We start from the raw sequence: 19,119 nt of genomic DNA, 5'->3' as shown, positions 1-19,119 counted from the left end.
TAAAGAGTTCAAAGTAAGAAAACCAAACTAAATAGAACAAATAAACTAAATGCCGTATAATAGAATGTTCTTACAATCCACTGATGGCTTGAAGACAATAAAACAAAATGAAAAAAAGAAAACCAAGAACACAATCCACCCATTAGACAGGATTAATGAACGGAAGAGAAAGCAAATAAAAACACCTAGAGCTACCAAAATACAGTTACATATATCAGAGGTAAATCTTCGATTACGTATTCAGTTCAACCAAAGAAACATACACATATATCTCTTTGTTTCTAAGAGTATAAAAGTTTTGCTCCATCTTCTAAGACCAAAACAGAAAGTTTCTGGAGAATAAAGTCAAATACAATTACTTTTGCACGCACGCAACCTCACACGGATTCCGGGAACAGCGAAATATAGCTTATAAAACTTTTTTTATTACCATGCTCTTTTGCATAAGAGCCTTGAGATGTATGGTGTGGGATTATCAGAAAATCATGGCGGTGTCGCAAAAGTGATTTCAGATATGTATCGTAAATGCGATGGAAAATATAAGGTAAAGAAAGATTTGGTGGTAAAAGCACAAAAATACCGCTATAATACGCCAAACCGGCAAATTAATGAATCTATTATGAAACCTGCTTCAAATTTATTATTATTTGTAGTATAAAATTGTAGTTTCGCAGGTAAAAGTATCAAAGCTATAAAGACAGAAAATGGAGCTGTAATATTTTATGCAGCAAAATTGTAAACCATGGTCTAAATTTGAAACCTGGACTATTAATAGTTGAATACAAAATAGGAAACCTGTCCCTTTTAAAACCAGGTTTATTGAGTTTAGCCTTTCATGTAGTCAATGAAGAACCCACACATCGAATGCTCGACAGTTTTACCGACAAAATTTGCAAATGGCCACATAATATTGAGTTTACCGAAGCTAGCAGGTATAGTGAGGGTATTTTCAGCTCAAAAACGTCAAATAAGTAACACGTCGGTAACCCATTGGCGTGACGTGCGGTTGACGTGAAATTTAATTAATGTGCTGCTCATATCGATAGGCGATGTAAAACTATATCGGTTTTGTGTTTAGTACACGATTTTGAATTTTGCCTTAATAGAAATAAGGTTGAAAACTTTACGACAAGATTTGTACTTGTAACCTTTTGATATTGGTGGCACAATTTTAATAGGTTCCTTTGTAAAATCTTGGCCTTCTTTATTCTTTATAATAACATGTTCATGACTGTTTACAGTTGTTACAATAACTTATTTTATAGGTCAATAGGTTTTGGTATTATATTTTTTATCTCTTGGCTTTTAATATCTCTCAGTCCTTTTTTTCTCAATACTGATTTCGATATTATTTTCTTGATATTTTGACATTCTCATTTAATAAGACAATTCCTGCACTAAGAATCGCTCTTGTGTCGCGGGGACTTTTACAAACATACGAGCAACGAACACAAAGTACAATCAGACCCGAAACAACTATTTGTGGATCCCACCAATAATTCCATGAAGGAATCGAACTCACGGCCTCTCAACGCAACGGTAGCAGCGTGGCGACTTCAACCACTGCGCCACGAAAGCAGTCACATGAAGAAAATAATTTTAAAAGTTTATCATGAAGGTATACTTACCAACCATAAGTCCTGCGATTGTGAAGAACGGAACAACACAACCCATGTCCAGGAGTATGGGGAAGCTGATGTTACCCGTCAGGGTACCGACACGACCGCTGACCATCATGATAGATATTGCTAGAGTCCTGGAAAAAAGATGGAAATTAAAATCAATTCAAAAAATTACCAGTAGTTTCTACATTACTACTATTGTATCTAACCCTTTTAATTAAGAGTATCTTTTGTCTGTTTTAAGATATGTATGTTGTTCTCTGTGTTTAAATATGTATATTGTTGAAATTTAATAAAACGTTAGTGTTATAGTTGGCATTAATTTACCAATGTCCTAACTATTTAGGTAACTAACGGAACCAAAAACAAATACTAAAACAGATCAAGCATAGATCTAGTTACCTATTGTCTTTCTTTCTATTCATTATAGTCGATGCTGATTGTTCAAAAGTGTACAGTGCAAATTATGTTGCCAAATACTACCTTCAATCAATTAAAATTATGAGAACAAATTTTTTTAAACCTTCAAACTTTTCCCGTTGTTTGTTATAATTTAAAAGCTACAAAAATTGGGTCCCCGAAACCTCCAATATAACTCGGTACGGCCGTTTAATCAATAACCCGTCGATCGTATGGCAAAGAGGTCAAACACATGGTGTTGGAAAGAAAAAAACTTTTTGTTTGTGTTTCTGCGTAGTTACACAAAAAACGGACGGTGGCCATAATACGCGTGACGGTATTGATGTGAAATTCTCACACATCGAGTTGAAGGGAGTTTTAATAACGTGTCTTTAGGTAACGGTAAGCCTATCTACGATAATGGTTCAGTGTTCATTTAGAACACGTTTAAGCTAATTACTTCCATAAAAAAAAGTTTAAGATGGCTTTACGTAGCTGAAATTTGCAGTAGCGGAAAAAAGAGGAATTAATACTAATAAATATAGCCTGAAAAAAAAATCATTCTTACGAAATCAAAGTAGGTAAGTAACTACTTTATTTTTTTGACAATAAATGGTTATGTATGTCATAAAAAATATATCGATTATCTTCTCGTATTTGCTTTCCAATTACGTTATTATCTGTCTACAAAAACAAGAGAAAAACCTAATTCAACTCACCAAAAAAGACCTTCAGTTTCTAACCAAATATGCCAGTCTGTTCACGTCAATCTCAGTGTAAAATAAGAAACAATGGGTCTGTATCTATTGGTCCTTTGTCTCAACGTGAAGGGCCGCTTCAATGGGCTTCAATAGTCTCGAAATAGACAATATGGGGCAGATAACATCTGTACTGTTAGTGTTCAGCGGCTTCATACGATTATTTTGATGTTAATTTTCGATTGAGATTAAATTTTAGGTATGAAGAAATACTAGAAATGTAAAATTGTACCTAGTGTACTATTAGGTTAAAAACTATTTATAAACCAATAGAAAAAGATATCGGTTACTTCCATACTGTTACATTATCGACGAAAATACTAAAGTTTGAATATTTGTAAGTTTGGTTAAATGTTTGTTGGTCAATCACGCCGCAAAGGTAGTACGGATTCAGATTAAATTTGTTACAAAGGTAGTTAATAACCTAGTCCAATACATAGGAATGTTTTATCCCAGGCAATGTTTTCACGAGGACTAAAGTTAAAGTTTTGGCATAAGAGGAAACTAAGAAGCCAATTATCAGGTAGCAAAAAGCAAAAATAAGGATATCTAAATTGGACTAATGGTCAAAGAAACTACTGATTATAACTTTATAACCAGAGTAGGCTATAAAACTAGCTCAGAATTACAAATCTGAAAAAGGTATTACAATAAATAATAGGAAATCAACTAGTTTTGCAGCACAAGGTTGCTTTATGAATCGTATCATAGTATTAGATGAGATCACGATGAGCTATCGGTCTCGACTGTCAATTGTCTTACTGTAGATATCGAGGTCACGAGAGCAGACAATGAAATCAACGCGAGCTTTTAGTATTTGTGGTTTTCTATTTACAGTTTTATATCATTGTAATAAAGTGTAATTTACTCTGTCTTTTAAAAAACGCAGTAAGAGATAAATGACAAAAGAAGAATCAAAGATGGTTTAAAATAAAGGCAGCAGGAAGAACAGAAAGGAAATTTTCAAAGTCGTTCAGTGTGCCATGTCTATACACACAACATTTTAACCCATTATGGGGTGTGTATGAAATTTGTATGTTGTGCTATATAGTATGCGAGGTTGGGTATGTTTATTTCAATATATTTTGATCAGTACGGCTTACCACACTAGCCTAGTGTGATTACCAGTATCATTCATCTCTGCCTCTCAAATCTCTACAAATATTGAGCCTGTGAATCGACATACCAGTTATTTTCGTGTTAAATGTTAGATATTTTATGCATAGCACTTTGAAAAGTGGTGTCTGTTTTTGGTTTACTCTGGACTTTAAATAATTAAATAAATTGTCATCTGGCGTTAAGACTAACAAATCAGTTCCCCTCTTCACTTGGCAGATGAAATCAGCAACGGTTACTTATTGTATTATTTATAATAGGAGATATTAATTTTCCTTTGAGTTAAGAAGTTATTTCGAACCGAATCCCTTTTAATTATCTTATTAAGTAATTTATAGCTGAATTTGTATTATTTATTATGCTTATTTAGAACGAATGGTAATGCTGCGTTGATGGAGTTCGATATAAATTGCTGGTAAAATATTTGAATTTAAATTGCAGACGTCGTTGGGATAAATATTTGAAGTAAGATGTTTTTGAAAATGTTATATTTGTGGCATTGATATCATAATATGGCTTATCTTGTTTTGAATGTCATTCATTTCTGAGGTAAAAGTTTTTAGCAATTTATGTTTTTACTTCTTTGATTTATAGTGGTCGTGAACATTTCGTATCACTTTGATTGCATTGTTTGTGTTTGATGTCGCGTGTATTACATAAGGCATTTTTAACATTACCTTATAACCGAGTTCAACCAAAGCAAAAATATTAATTAGGAAGCGATTTTTGTGTCGAATAAAAGTTGGATCGTTTTCATTTCAATAGTGTGGTTAAAGTTTTTTAGCCAGTTACAATCATATAAGTCTGCATTCCTAAAATATTGGAAAGAGTTAAAATATCAGCCAATAAAAGTATATTTCAAACAGTTTCTATTGAATCGTAAACGTTTCAAGAGATATTCGGCTGTTAGTATTCAAATATTACAAAAAATAGTTGAAAGCTTTTAGTGGCCAATATATCGCATCTACATTTTGGTACAGATTGTATTTTTAAATAAATATCGATACGTTTAGTACTATTCTGAAATGTTTCATTTCTTTTCAACAGCTTGTAGTTTTGATTTACTTATAGTTAGCTTAATCCCGCAGCTTTGCTTATAGCCTGTTCTTTTTACGAATATTATCTGTTCTTAGGTATTATTAAACTGCCTCTGTGGCGCAGTTCTCGCTGTATTTGACTATTGATCATGAGGCCTTAAGTTCGATTTCCTGGTCGGGCTGAGAACTATTGGTATATTTCATACCTGCTCCTCTGCCTACACTTTCAGGTTCGAAAAGCGTGATATTATATACGTATGTATCTGTTTATTGCTTTTCTTACTTCCTTCTTTTCTTATTTCTTTTCGTTCAACATTTTAGCTGTAAAAGTCCAAAAGACAGACAGACATAGTTCCTATTCTAGTTAGTCTCGCATTTATAGGTAACATTTATAACTCTACGTCTGATTTCCCTAAAGATACACTTGTATATTTTCAGACATGAATTTTTACTTTTACACCCACATTTTGCTGAAAGTTTTTTCTAGTCTAATGTATTAGAAAATATCGCTATTTCCCGGACACGTTTCCCGGGCTGCTTGCCCGGAATCTAGTAAAGTGTTAGAATATTTTCTGAGAAAAATCTAGTATCAGTTTGCTTGAAACGTTAATATAAGAAGTAAATATTTTGATAGAATATTGGAAATGGTATTCACTTTTACGTGACACCTATAAGTGTAATGGCATTAATATGGCCCTAAAATAGACCCTTGTGGAATACCTAATTGTATCAAATTCTTTATTCTTTAATACTGCCGACCCGCATCATTTCACTCGGTCATAGCATTTCATTCTACAAACCAGCCATTTGTGGGTCGATTTAAGTAGAATATGCCCTATTTTTGACCTTGGGTCTTCGACTATATCCATGCTACACATTATCAAAGTCTATTCAGTAGTCAACGTAACAAATAATATTTAAGCGTTTAAAATAATACTATAAAATATTAGTAGGATTTCTTACCTCGTCGTCGTACCAAACACTTCAACAATCACAGCCTGGCTAAGACTCTGCATAACTTGTGAGATCGCTATACTTATAGAGAACAAAGCTACGATGGCAATTTTATTAGTAGCCCATCGAAGACTACCAGATCCAAGAACAGCTATGATCCCGGAGACGATGAGTAAAGGCTTCTTGCCGACCCTGTTGACTAGGACGCCAGTGATGAAATAAGGCAGCAAGCATACGAAGCCGATGATTATACTGTTAATGTAGGTCTCACGGCCACTTTTTGTCTGAAAATAAAAAGTGAAAATCAAAAGTCCACAAGAAAAAAAATACATTATTATTTTTTTTATTTACATTTCTAGTCTTACTAATTTAATATGTAAAAACGAAAAAAATGAGGCCATAAGTAAACATTCTTTACTCGACTGCGCGACGCTAAAAAGGTATTAAGACCGTGCACTCTTGATTTTTGTCCAAGATTGGCTGTTTCCAAATATCCTACTTGATTAATTTTCAGGATTAGTGCATGTGTTTTCAAAAATATTTCAATATTTCGGTACACCCACATTTCAGCTGGTGTATATTTCAGCTCAAATATTGAATTTTTTGACGGAGAGGAAATTGCAATATACCATGCTCGTCACTTAGAATTTTCGGATTGAAAAATTGGTCGACGCTTGCTTAATCGAAAACTTGTTCTAAATAAAAAAAAAGAATATCTATACTGCTTTATATTTGCTGCCCGGGGAAGGGGCCCTGAATTTGTACCTCCCATAAACATAAATGGAGCACTGCTTAGAAGAGTGTACAAATTCAAATACCTAGGCCATCTTTTAACCTCCGACATCAAGGACAATGAGGACATTGAGAGAGAGCGAAGGGCGTTGTCGGTCCGAGCTAATATGATAGCTCGCAGGTTCGCACGTTGTTCAGTACAGGTCAAAAAAACCTTGTTTCGTGCATATTGCACATCTTTTTACACGTGCAGCCTGTGGGCAGATTATTCGCAAAGATCGTACAACGCCCTTCGCGTACAATACAACAATGCGTACAGGGTGCTGGTGGGGTTGCCTCGATTCTGCAGTGCATCAGGGATGTTTGCAGAAGCTCGCATCGACTGTTTTGACGCTACGATGCGAAAAAGATGTGCTTCCCTGGTGCGTCGCGTGCGGGCAAGCCCCAACAGTATCCTGTGCTGTATTGCGAGCAGACTTGACTGCACTTTTATTAATCGCTGCTGCAGGCTCTCCACCTCGGTGATGAGCGTGCAGCAGTGATTACATGTATAGTAAGTAGGTAATTTAGAATAGGAATACTAACATAGATGTAAGAAATACTGTTACTAACACGATATGAGTCTTGTCACTTGGAATAAATAAATAATAATAATAATATACTAATCTATACTTAATATTATAAAGCTGAAGAGTTTGTTTTGTTTGTTTGTTTGAACGCGCTAATCTCGGGAACCACTGGTCCGATTAGAAAAATCGAGGAAGGCTATAGGCTATATATCATCACGCTACGACCAATAGGAGCAAAGCACCAGTGAAAAATGTCACAAAAGCGGGGAAAATTATGATTCTCTTATGTGAAGCAAACGAAGTTGCGCGGGTCAGCTAGTAACTTTATATAATTGTAAGGAAATTATTTATACCAGTGATACAAAACATATTTAAGTTGCTGTAGCGATCGCAAAATTGGCTGTTATGATTATCCTAATAAATATTCGGACGCAAGAATGACATAAAACTTATACTTTCTCATAACCCGGTCGCCAAAAATAATCAAATAAGGACACATAAAATCATGTCTTGCAAGTACCCACATAAAGTTTGAAGAATAAAATAAAAAAGATTGTGGCTCCTTCACACGCAAATCGAATGAAGAAAGGGTTGTAGTCGTATAATTAGATTTCATGTTAAACTTGTCGTCATGTGAGTTTTAGGAACGAGGCTTTTCGTGGGAATGCTTAGATGTACGATAAATAACTTGAGTAACATCGAACCTAAGTATATGTATTTTCTTAGCGTGAAAGGAGTTTTGTTTGTCTTTTCTGCTGCGTTTCTGTCGCTGATTGCTGGCAGCTCCTCGCATGATCAATTATTGTATCACATAGTAAATCTTTTGGCGATTGAAAAGAGTGGCCGTGAGTTTCTTGCTAGCTCTTCTCATAAGCGACCCCTTCCGAGCTAGTGGTAGATTCAGTAATTGTAATGACTATCATGAGTCTCAATATTTGACCTAAATGAATAAATGATTTGATTTTGATTTAGTATAAGCACTACAAGGCTTCAATCCAATGACACCGCACATTTTTTCTAGGTCAGCTCAATATTTTTTTCCATATTTTCAAAAGACTGAAACATTTTCTTATTTAATTATCAACAACGATTTACCTTACTGTTTGTTTTTGTTAAAGTTATTTTCAATATTCTCAAAATAGAATCTGTTGATGATAATGGAAGATTTTATTTAATGACGTCGAGCTTCTTTGACTTCTAAATATACAAAGCTCGGGAATAAATTCACCGTGATTAAGTTTCTAAAATAGAATGTCTTCAACTTAATATCTGATTCCAATAACTGTCGTGCTCCGTTTGCCCGACATTTAAAATATCGAGAAGTTTGTATACGTACGTTTAAGTGAAATTACGCCTCAATACATGTTCGAAACATTAATTAAATACGAACGTAGTTGCTAAGCTTCTAACGGTAATTTATTTCTTGATAAATATGTTTACACGGTTCTTGACATGGCATGAATATAAATTTAACAGAATTTATGGTATTATTATCACAGCGAAAATGCAAAGTTATGTTGTTTATTCCTCTTTTGTGTAATTAAGCCGGCGGTTTTGACGTGGCGAATTTAAATTTAATATTTCTACACTCCCTTTGTAACGCTACTAAATTTAGATATAGATAGTATCTTTCAAGACCACAACGTAGAAATAAGACTATAAAAGACTATGGATCAACAAACACTAATTCCGCCAGACATCTTTTAGAACATTCCAGAAAACATTCTAAATCGAAAAAGACAGATCAAAGTTACATCTTTGATGAAATAGACTCAAATATAGACGTAGAAATTCTAAAACTATCTCCAATTCAAATGGAAATTGCTCGACCTTCAAAAGGGTAATATACTTGTAGATTGAAACGCACACATTTGGGAGCTATTCTAAAAATGGAGTGTATGAGCCGACTATTAACACTTGAATGACTGAACACAGGGCCGAGTTAATGCCTTGTGGCACACCGAAAGTACTTTTTCGAACGTTCGATATAAATTTTATCTAAAGCATACTTGTTTTCAGGTCTGTTTATTTATATTTAATCAAAACTTGTCGTTTTTAGTTGATATATTCGGCAATTACGTTTGTATTTTGTAAAAGTCCGCGCGACACGTCATGAGCTGTTCTTAGAGTGGGAGTTGGCTTCAAAAAAAATAAAAATTAATTGAAAATATTTGTACCTTTTACCTGCTGGTCCTGTGTATTCTATTCTATTTATATACTAGTTAATCAATATGTAGCGACTAATTAACATCAAGAAATGAAAAGTCTTGGCAGGATATTTTACCAATTAAACACTTATATGATTCTTGACATAATGAGAAAATTTTCTCTTCAACTAGATGTCAAACAATACTTATTTCACTACACAAGAAATCATATGGCTCCTTTATACAATTAAATTATAATTATGACACACAAAAAGCAACTAACATAATCACAACAAGAAAATTGATGATGAAAAAGTACTTTATCATCTTACAACCACATCATGTTCTACAAAGATGATGACGAAACAAATTTAACTAGATCACACTGCTTCAAATCAGTATATTACGAAATTCCTCTGCTTTGTCACACCTTCGGAATGTTATAGTATCTTTAAATCTAAGAATTATGTCGTAAATCACAGGCAGTATAAACAAATATTTGATGTTATTGTACGTATTACTCTAGACTTACGAAATAACAACTGTTTGAATAATTTATCTCGATAGTGTCTAATGTATCTTTCTTGATGAACACAAGGTTGCAGATATTCCAAAGCAATCACTTTTTATGTCTTCCAAAAGCTATGTCAATACGAGACTAATGAATACGATATTGTTTCAGTGCCTCGCAATTACGTATAAGGAGCCAATATATATTTTATATCTAGAAACAAACTGTATAATTTTTCCATCCATGTCTCGTTAGGATTTAGTAGGTACTAGATTATTCCGATATAAATCATCAATGAATATAAAAAAATATCGAATCTGAAAATGTCAATCATATAGATTGATGTTAGTTCTGTCAATTTGTTCAAGAATTTCGACGTAACGATGAGCCATACATAGTATTATATAGTAATTGTTTCTTATAAATATTATAGTAGGTTATTTTCCACGATTATTTTCATTCCATTGTATTATTAGGTGTAACACTTTCATAAGGATTCAATCGCTCGGTTATATAAAAATAAAACCTGTTATCAGTAACATGATTCTTTACAATCGGTACCATCGAGTATCGAGAGGTTGATATTTAAAATGTACAGCAAAATAGTTGCTACGACGTCCGCTAAAGGCGCTGATTAGATTTTCGTCGATACTTAATAGTAATCGGGCTACCACAGACAAATTTATAAATTAAGTTCTGCCAAATCAATTTCAAGCTCATTTTGCTATCATCTTCTAAATCAGAAACTATTATAATTCACATTGCAAGTTTCTAAACTAAATTTCAAACCCCTATCTCCTACTAAACAACCGCGTACTCGTACATTTCGCTGAATGTATTCAGACTACTCAAATGAAGTTTACAGTTGAGTAAAACTTGAATGCATAATACTATCAACACCCCATTGATGAAGTCGAGGCCGTTTCAAAGCCTCTATTACTTTCCTAAAGGCACGCCCGAGGCACAAAATTACGGAACCTTGAAATGTTTATTTTGCAAGTCAATTCATGTTATGAAACTAAATATGCTAATATCGAATCAATATTCCACGTTGGTTCCTATATTTATTGATGTTGTAAGTAAAATAATGTTTATTGTAGCTACAAACGGTTTTGGTGTAGTCGTGGACATAAATATGTATACAGTGCTACATTTGGGTAACTCCTAACTAAGTTTGTCTTATAGGTAACAGTACAATATTTGTCACTTTATGAGAGACGAATTAATTGCATTTTGACGAAGACGCGAGAGTCAATATTTCATGCCTATTTGCGACTTTGATCGGTCTAAATAGCTACAATACTAGTCGAGGTCGTTTATGTAGCTGGTAGCGAATTCAGCTAAAATCAACAAACTATAGCGCGATTCTTTACAGTCAGTACTGACGAGTATCGAAAGTTTGAAATTTAAAATGTACTGCTAAAATAGTTCCTACGACGCCGTTAGAGGCGCTGATCAGATTTTCATACAGCATTTCTTAATAGCTAGCCGGTTGTCGATAGTCGATAGTGGCAGAGAATCGAGCTACTAGCGTCGATTTCTTCCTTTCATTCATAACATAACATGAGAATTAAAATATACGAAGCAAATTGCTCCTGACTGTACTCTACGTACTTCCCAGTACTTTCGCGTGCTTAGAGCAACTTGAATAGATAAGTTATAAATAGTTGTTGTTATGGAGCGGAGGTTGAAAGTAAAAATGAGGGATTCAGGTCAAGGGTGAACCGTAAATAATATTAATTAATTGAAAGCGACACTTTTCGAGAAGGGACTCGGGGTGACGTTTCCTGTCATTTTTTATTTCTGTCGCCTTTTATTTGGCTCTGATTAAATTCGTTTTAATTTACTTGACAACTTTGCCTTCGGATTTATTATGATTTGATTTTTGGTGACACTTTTTTTTCCTGCTGTTTTTAAATGTTTGATACGGTTTTTGCTCTCATAGTAGTAATATCTGCGGTTTATATGGCCTATAGTTCAGTTGAATTACTTACACACGTTACAATGTTGCCTAAAATTCATTTGTTGAATTTTTCACGTGATGATGTTTCCGAACAGGTAGTAGTTAAATTCCTAGATTAATTTCAGAATTAGTTATAACCTTTTTAAAATGATCTTTAAATAGATTCATAATAGCTTTCCTTGAACTAAACGGACTGCACCGAAGGACGATTTACCAATCACGCTTAAAGTTAGGAAATAATTGACACACATCAATACATACATATATGTATATCATATCGTTGATGATGATCTCTCTAGTCAATTTAGACCTTTGTGACCAATTTGCTTCCTAATAAAAAGTTAGTTTTAAGTATAAAATTAGTTTTACTACACAAAGTTTCATGAGAATCGGTCAAGCCGTTTCGGAGGAGTACGGTAACGAAAACTGTGACGCGAGAATTTTATATATTAGATGTATTATTTAATACTTACCGCAACACAAACATCAGTAGTGGTTATATTTCGGCTAGCTCTCAAGCTCGCAGTGTATGAATCTAACATGACACACAGATCGTGTCCTCCCTCTGTTTGATAGTTCTCAACTATGGCTGACAGCTGTGGGAACCAAAGCCTGAACACGTTGTACCTGAAACATTTATAGTATTTATGTGTTTGTTGTTTTGTTTACGAAGTTGGATTGAAGTTGAAGGTTTGTTAAATATGATTTTTTTGATGCTATGATTTTAGTCGGAATAGCTATTGAATTATTTTTGTATGTTTAAACATATTTAAGCGTAAAAATATATATGATGTCATACGCGATTATCCTCACTCGGTTCTATAGAATATCTACAGTTTAACATTTTAAATGTCATGCAAAAATAGTTTCCACGGCGCTCGATAAAGGCGTTGTTCAGGTTTTTACATATGGTTAGTCGGTTGTCGATAGTCGATAGTAGTAAAGAATCGCGCTCCAGTAACTATATATATTAAACTATCACAATACAAAGGTTTTTTTATTAATCTTATACAATTATATTGGTTTCTTTCCATGCTTCGAATTATACATTACGATTGGATTTTGTATTATAAGTTCTTCAATACTTACATAGCCATACCAAGAAAGTTAGTAGTGGCGATCAAAGCCAAATAAACAACCAAAGGTTTCTTAAACATAGGCTTGATATTATGAAGTCCGACTACTATTTGATGAGAAAACGTATTCTTCACTTGATTCTCAGGTGCTTCGTCTAACGCTTGCTTGATTTTGTCCTTCCAGATGTTCAAGAACTGAAAGAAAGTTTTGACATTATTACTTAGTTTTCGATTAAAGAACATATTTTGTGATGATAAACTTTTTACGTCTTTAATTTTAGTTTGACGTTCTCATGATTGTGTTATTCATAAAATATTTGAGGATTTCAGATGTAATTTATTATTGCGTAGGATTATTATAGACTTGATTATAAACTGTTGATTGATGATATTTCCTGTACTTTTTGCTATCAGCGCCTAACTCATATAAAATTCAATTCACGTAATTTATGCATACTACTGAATAAGTCTTGACTGAAGTCTAATCGCAATTAGATTGAATTTTATTGGATCTGACCTAAAAAGCTACTTAAATGTTTCTCAGAATATCAAGAAAGAACTCCAAAAAATACAAATTTCCATATCTTAAAATACAATCAGGAAATATCAGTATAATTGCGAGCGAAACATATTTTATTGAAGGCATCATTCAAGTTGATGGACCAAGCTGATGGGGAAATAATTTTTACAAATGGATATCGTAAGGCAGATTGTAGGTTGTATTCCGCAAGCATATTTATAAGCTTTTGAGGCTTTATGTATAAGTTGTGCCGGAAATATTTTTTTTTTGGGATCCGTGCTGATGTTAGTATATTTCACTTTGATGGATAATTTCAAAATGTAAGACATTAAGAAGTGCATTTTTGCAACGCTATTATATTTCTTTTTAATACTCCTAAACTAGATGGATGGTTAAAAAAGCCTATATTTTAACCCGAATCTTTAAGCTTTTGCTGATATATAGCGTTACACACGAACAGACTTTCACAGTAGTGTTTAATTATGTACAGCGATCTACTCTAAGAGTCTGTTATTCAGTATTTATTGTTTCAATAAGCAAAAACCTTCTCTATTTCTTTTAAATTCTACATTTCTAACCATGACCTACTTCCCATAATACATTTTTATTCGAAATCCAATTACCAATAATCTATTTCAATTTCATAAAACAGTCAAAAACTATTTATAAAAGTTATTTTAATTTTCAATATTTTCTAATTAACACGCAAATTAAAGATAACACGCAGTACTTAAAATAACGATCATTTGTTATAATCGTTACTGATTGCTGTCATAACAATTAGAATATCAGAATAATTACTATTATAGTAAGTAATGGACGTTAAATTAACAACAATATTTATATTTTTGACAGTTCTATTAATGACTGCGTTTTAGAAATCTTATTCATTAGGTTAAAATGTTTTGAATCAAAATATAATTTAAGGTTCATCTACACTGGCATTTTTTTTTCTGAATATTTAAATCATGTTTATTATATTATTTATTTATTCTATAATCGTACAAAACACTCTTAACCTCCGGTTTCTGAGGTACATTTAGCGGTAGTTTATCTATTCAATAGCGTGAAAAACTCATATAAAAAAACACTATTGAATAGATAAACTGCCGCTAAATGTACTCAGGAACCGGACATAAGAATACTACGTATTCCAACAAAACCAGGTGTACGGTTTGTATGTGGTGGGGTAGATCTCTCGAGGTTATCCAAGACTAACTTTAATATCCATAGATATAATAAAATACGAACGCTAATGTGAACGGCGCCTAAGCTGTATAAATTAAAATTGACTTTTACTAGAGCTATTACTAAAATACTTTGTGCAAATTGCTTTTTAATTCTATTGAAATTAGAAAGTTTAGCACTAGAAATGTTTTGTACAATTATATTACTTTAGTCCAAAGCAATTGTCGATGTTCAGGTCAGTGTGTCTTTTATGCAATCGTCCATTAAGTGCAAACCGTTTTCAATATGCAATCGTTACCGTCTCTTCCAAACTTTTGTTATTGTTACCTATTCTATCTATCTAACGAAAGTTTGATTAAGAAGTAAAAACCTGGTAGTAATTGGTTTATTACTGAAGATGAATATAACATGCATAGTTTTACATTAAATTAAATTGAGTAATACAAAATTATTTCTCTTTTTGCTTAACAAATAAAATGTGATATATTTTTTATGTGATTTAAATTGACAGATTTCTCAACGGGCCGTGCAATATCTAACCTTTGGTAAGAATATGTTTATTCAATTTACGTAATATTCTATTGAATTTTTGAAAAGCGTCCCTTACCGCTCCTATGCTTATACATATTTTATAATATTTGAGTTCTTTGAATTTCATAATATATTTTATTGAATAATTTTCTTGTAATTTGATTTGAAGTACAGACTATTGTTGTCGCAGCAATTTATGTGACTTTTAGCAGCCAAAGCATTATTGATAATAATATAATAATTTGATCAGAATTTTATCATTCATATATTGGTCCAAGATAAAAAAAACTACAACCAAAAGAAGTACAGACATAAATAAATCAACTTCAGCGTAAAACCATATTTTAATTCCAGTCGTAAACATTATGCTTACTGCTGTCATCTCGTTACAAGAGACATCAAACCTTTAAACTGTCATAAACCTCCACACTTTACTATTCGTAAAATAAAACCACCGAAAATATTCCCGTAAAAAAATAAAATCTTAGCGCAAGTAACTTTCAGAGAGGTACTCAAACACAGCAACAAAAAAATAAGTATTCTACCTAATTGGCTATTAAAAGTACCTTACCGGATAAGTTTCGGCGGGCTTCCCAGTGTTCTGCACATATATTTTAATCAGGATGTCCCTCGCTTCATCGTATTTTTTCTGCGTCACCAAATATTTGGGGCTCTCTGGCAGCATCAGTCCGTACATAACGCAGGCAGCCAGGGACCATAACGACACAGCGTAAAGATAAAAATTCCACGTGTTGAGCACTGAGGGAAAAAAATAAAACGACTATATTACGCGAAAAGCCAAGAGAAACGGTAGGACAATTACGAAAATACTGAAAACGTGCAAAAGAAAATCCCACTTTATTTTTTTCTTCGTTCAAACTGCGCCAGGTTTTGCTCGGAGATTAAATGTGAAACATCAAAGTGAAGGTATTTATCAACTTAAATTTATTGTATGGTGCGACGCCCGGCGATATTATTTGTAAGAATTCTTGTTGCTCTTTTAAGATGTTCTTTGCTGGGCTTTTTTCAAATATTTGACTATCTTCTTTGAAATTGTTTGTATTGTTTCAATCTTTATTTTAAACGAATATTTTGATGTAATGGTGTTTATTGCTATACACAGTAAGTAATATTTATGTTTAGTTTGTCTCAATAACTGGATAATCATAGCTTTCATTATTGAAGTAATTATACATTTTTCTTTTTCTTAAACAAAGTATCTAAAAATATTAATGTATCTAAGCAACTATTCAAAGAATCACAAATATTTTTAAATCAACATTTACATTATCTTACTTTAATATATCGTCTTTAATCTGATTCATCCATTCTGTCGACACAATAATCTATGTACTGAGTACTGGCATAGTATTAAGATTCTACATTGAAATTAAGACCAGTATTTTACTCATCAAACTAATCACTAATTCATTGACGTAAGTGCAATTAAAATTTTATCCAAAAAGGTTTTTGGATTTCAGAACATTTTGTTTCAGCTTAGGCTTTTAATGGTGCACGGATTTTGATTTGGGATAAGCCTAAAGCTTTATATGTAGAATCAAATTGATTTCGTGTTTTAGTAGCGAGATTTGTTTTTAGTTATTTGGATTTACTTTATATCTTTTGGCATATTGTTAAAAGTGATCAAAACCCTTTTTTGTTTAATGTTAGTGCCCTCGTGTCCTTAATTCGATTTAAGGTCAGTAATATTTTCATTTTGTTACTAAGTTATTTCAGATTTTGATATTTTTAAAGGTCTTTATCCCTATTGTATTTTGAATTTTAGTATCTAGATTAGTTATACGTGTATTAACGTAATCAAAATAGTTGTAGTACAAAATAGAAGTTAGAGTTAATCTTTACCAGTAATTAGAAACTGACTGCTAGACTGATTTGTAAACATTAAGAAAAACAATATTGACAATCAGATTTATAACAATATTGTCTATTAATCTTATTTTTTTCTATTTCAATCATTTATTTCTTTGATGTGATTGGTATTTAAGTCTTTGTTTCTTAAAACAATAAGATTCATTGTTTTCTTGTAACTGTATTAGTAAATGTTTTAGCTATTGTTTGTATTTAGCTGTGTTCGAGAACCAGTGACCTCTACTGTGTGTGAAATTGATGGTCAATACTATTTTAGTTTGTTCGTACAAAGTACAATTGACGTAAATGTCTATTTTTTGACTTTCAACGTTGTATTCTTTAGTTGTAATTACTCGAAAAACTTAACTGCTTAATTGTATTTTTCTATTTTTAGATTATATTTTCTCCGGATGTAAATTTAATACAAATAATAAATGTTGTAAAGGTTGTCTTAGCTTTCAAAGTAGAAGGTAACAAATAATTATAAATAAGCGTTTTTTCTGCTGAACTGAAGAAAGTAATTATATCCTTATTACTACTTATATTGACACCAATTTCACACTATTCTACTACGATATTTTATTATCCATTTTTACCTAATATTACAAAATGGAAATGTTACTAAAATATGCCATTGTATTCAACAAATCAAATAACAAACGTATTCACAGTATAACTTCACTTTTATAGTCTATAATCTCGTATACCTCCAAATTACGATTCCCATATTCGAAGTAATTTCATCCCACCCTTAGATCTTAATAAAATCTCTAATAAACAAACAAATAAACCCACATGGCCTCATTATATAATAACATAGCTCATTACAGTTAGGTTCGAATTACTCCTTTCTATACAACATAAGGGTATAAATATAATAATAGTTTTATGGTATGTTCGTATTCGTAGCACTCTCGGTTTATGAGGCAAATAAGTAATTCAAGTGATATCAAAGTAGAGTGTATTGTTATAACCACGAAACATTATGGCTCTCATTTATGGGGCTCAAGATTGAAATAGCACATAGTTGACGCGGTTGTTTGTGTTAGGGTGTTCCCTTTATCTAGCTATTGTCTTATCAGTAGTATAAGTCTTGCATTTTCAATATCCGTTTGTTAAGTGTTGGCAACCAGGCTACACCAAGTAAACCTGCCAGAAAATAAAAGGAAAAAAAAAGAAAAAATGGCGACTACCTTTTGTTTTTTGAATGCATTACGTCAACTTACTTACTTAAATGTATATTTTATCTGATTTTAATTGTTTCATATAACATTTGTTTAATTTAAAAGGCTCCGACCGTTAGGACAGTAAATTTATTTAACATAAGTAGCTACTTCGATTTCATGGCTTTTCATATTTAAGTCAGCATTAAGTTTATGAATAGATGCAAAAAGTAATGCAAAAAATATCGTCAGACCCGGAAAACACTCTCAATTTGAAATTCTCAATCAAATTTTAGTATCATGGAAAGCCAAAAAGAAAGTGACATTCAGTCTTGATCGCGTTGGTATCAGGATGAGGTTGAATGTATGTTTGATTGAGAAAGTAAATCTTCGACATTTCTGCTGTGAGATACCCACGGAGTCGTATTTTGGTACTTGTTAAAGTTTAATCAATATTTTGGCAGTAACGCAATAACTATGTGTTAATCAGTTAATTAATACTAAATTATTTGTGTACAAAACTGTTTTATGTAACAAAAATCTTTGCCATTAAATTATATCCCCAATATCGATAGATACGTACAAAAATTGTCACTGATGACGAAACTTGGTAACCTAATAACGTCACCCCTTATTTATGGGTGGAAACTTTAGTAGGGTGGAAAAACTCAATTATACTTTCACCAAACTTGAATTATATTTCGAATCGAGAACTACTACATTAATACTATCCCTAATAATATTATAAACTAACGGCCCGCCCCGGTTTTGCCCGGATTAAAAAGTTATTTTACAATTAACAACACCACTGCGACAGGAGGTTGTGGGTTCGATTCCCACACGGAGCAATTATTTGTGCAATCCACAAATTATTGTTTCGGGTCTGGTTGTGCTTTGTGTCCGTTGTCTGTATGTTTGTAAAAGTCCCCGCGACACAAGAGCAATTTTTAGTGCGGGAGTTGTC

The 19,119-nt window shown here is 32.6% G+C and overlaps 2 protein-coding genes across 3 annotated transcripts in view; one reads left to right on the top strand and one right to left on the bottom strand.

Annotated features, from left to right (window-relative positions):
* Positions 1–19,119, top strand: part of LOC142980068 (zwei Ig domain protein zig-8-like) — a 505,717-nt gene that overhangs the window by 296,385 nt on the left and 190,213 nt on the right. The gene's annotated exons all lie outside the window — the stretch shown is intronic.
* Positions 1–19,119, bottom strand: part of LOC142979826 (synaptic vesicle glycoprotein 2B-like) — a 35,603-nt gene that overhangs the window by 296 nt on the left and 16,188 nt on the right. Inside the window, exons 5-9 of the mRNA XM_076125014.1 lie at positions 15,695–15,882; positions 12,898–13,079; positions 12,282–12,435; positions 5,896–6,170; positions 1,629–1,756 (exon numbers count right to left, since the gene is read on the bottom strand). Of these exons, the coding sequence (XP_075981129.1) occupies positions 1,629–1,756; positions 5,896–6,170; positions 12,282–12,435; positions 12,898–13,079; positions 15,695–15,882 (927 nt within the window). The remainder of the gene's footprint in view (positions 1–1,628; positions 1,757–5,895; positions 6,171–12,281; positions 12,436–12,897; positions 13,080–15,694; positions 15,883–19,119) is intronic.

This window comes from Anticarsia gemmatalis, chromosome 17 (genome assembly GCF_050436995.1).
Source record: "Anticarsia gemmatalis isolate Benzon Research Colony breed Stoneville strain chromosome 17, ilAntGemm2 primary, whole genome shotgun sequence".
Classification (NCBI taxonomy): Eukaryota; Metazoa; Arthropoda; class Insecta; order Lepidoptera; family Erebidae; genus Anticarsia; species Anticarsia gemmatalis.
The sequence above is the reverse complement of the archived record's forward strand: the minus strand, read 5'-3'. Positions and strand labels throughout refer to the sequence as shown.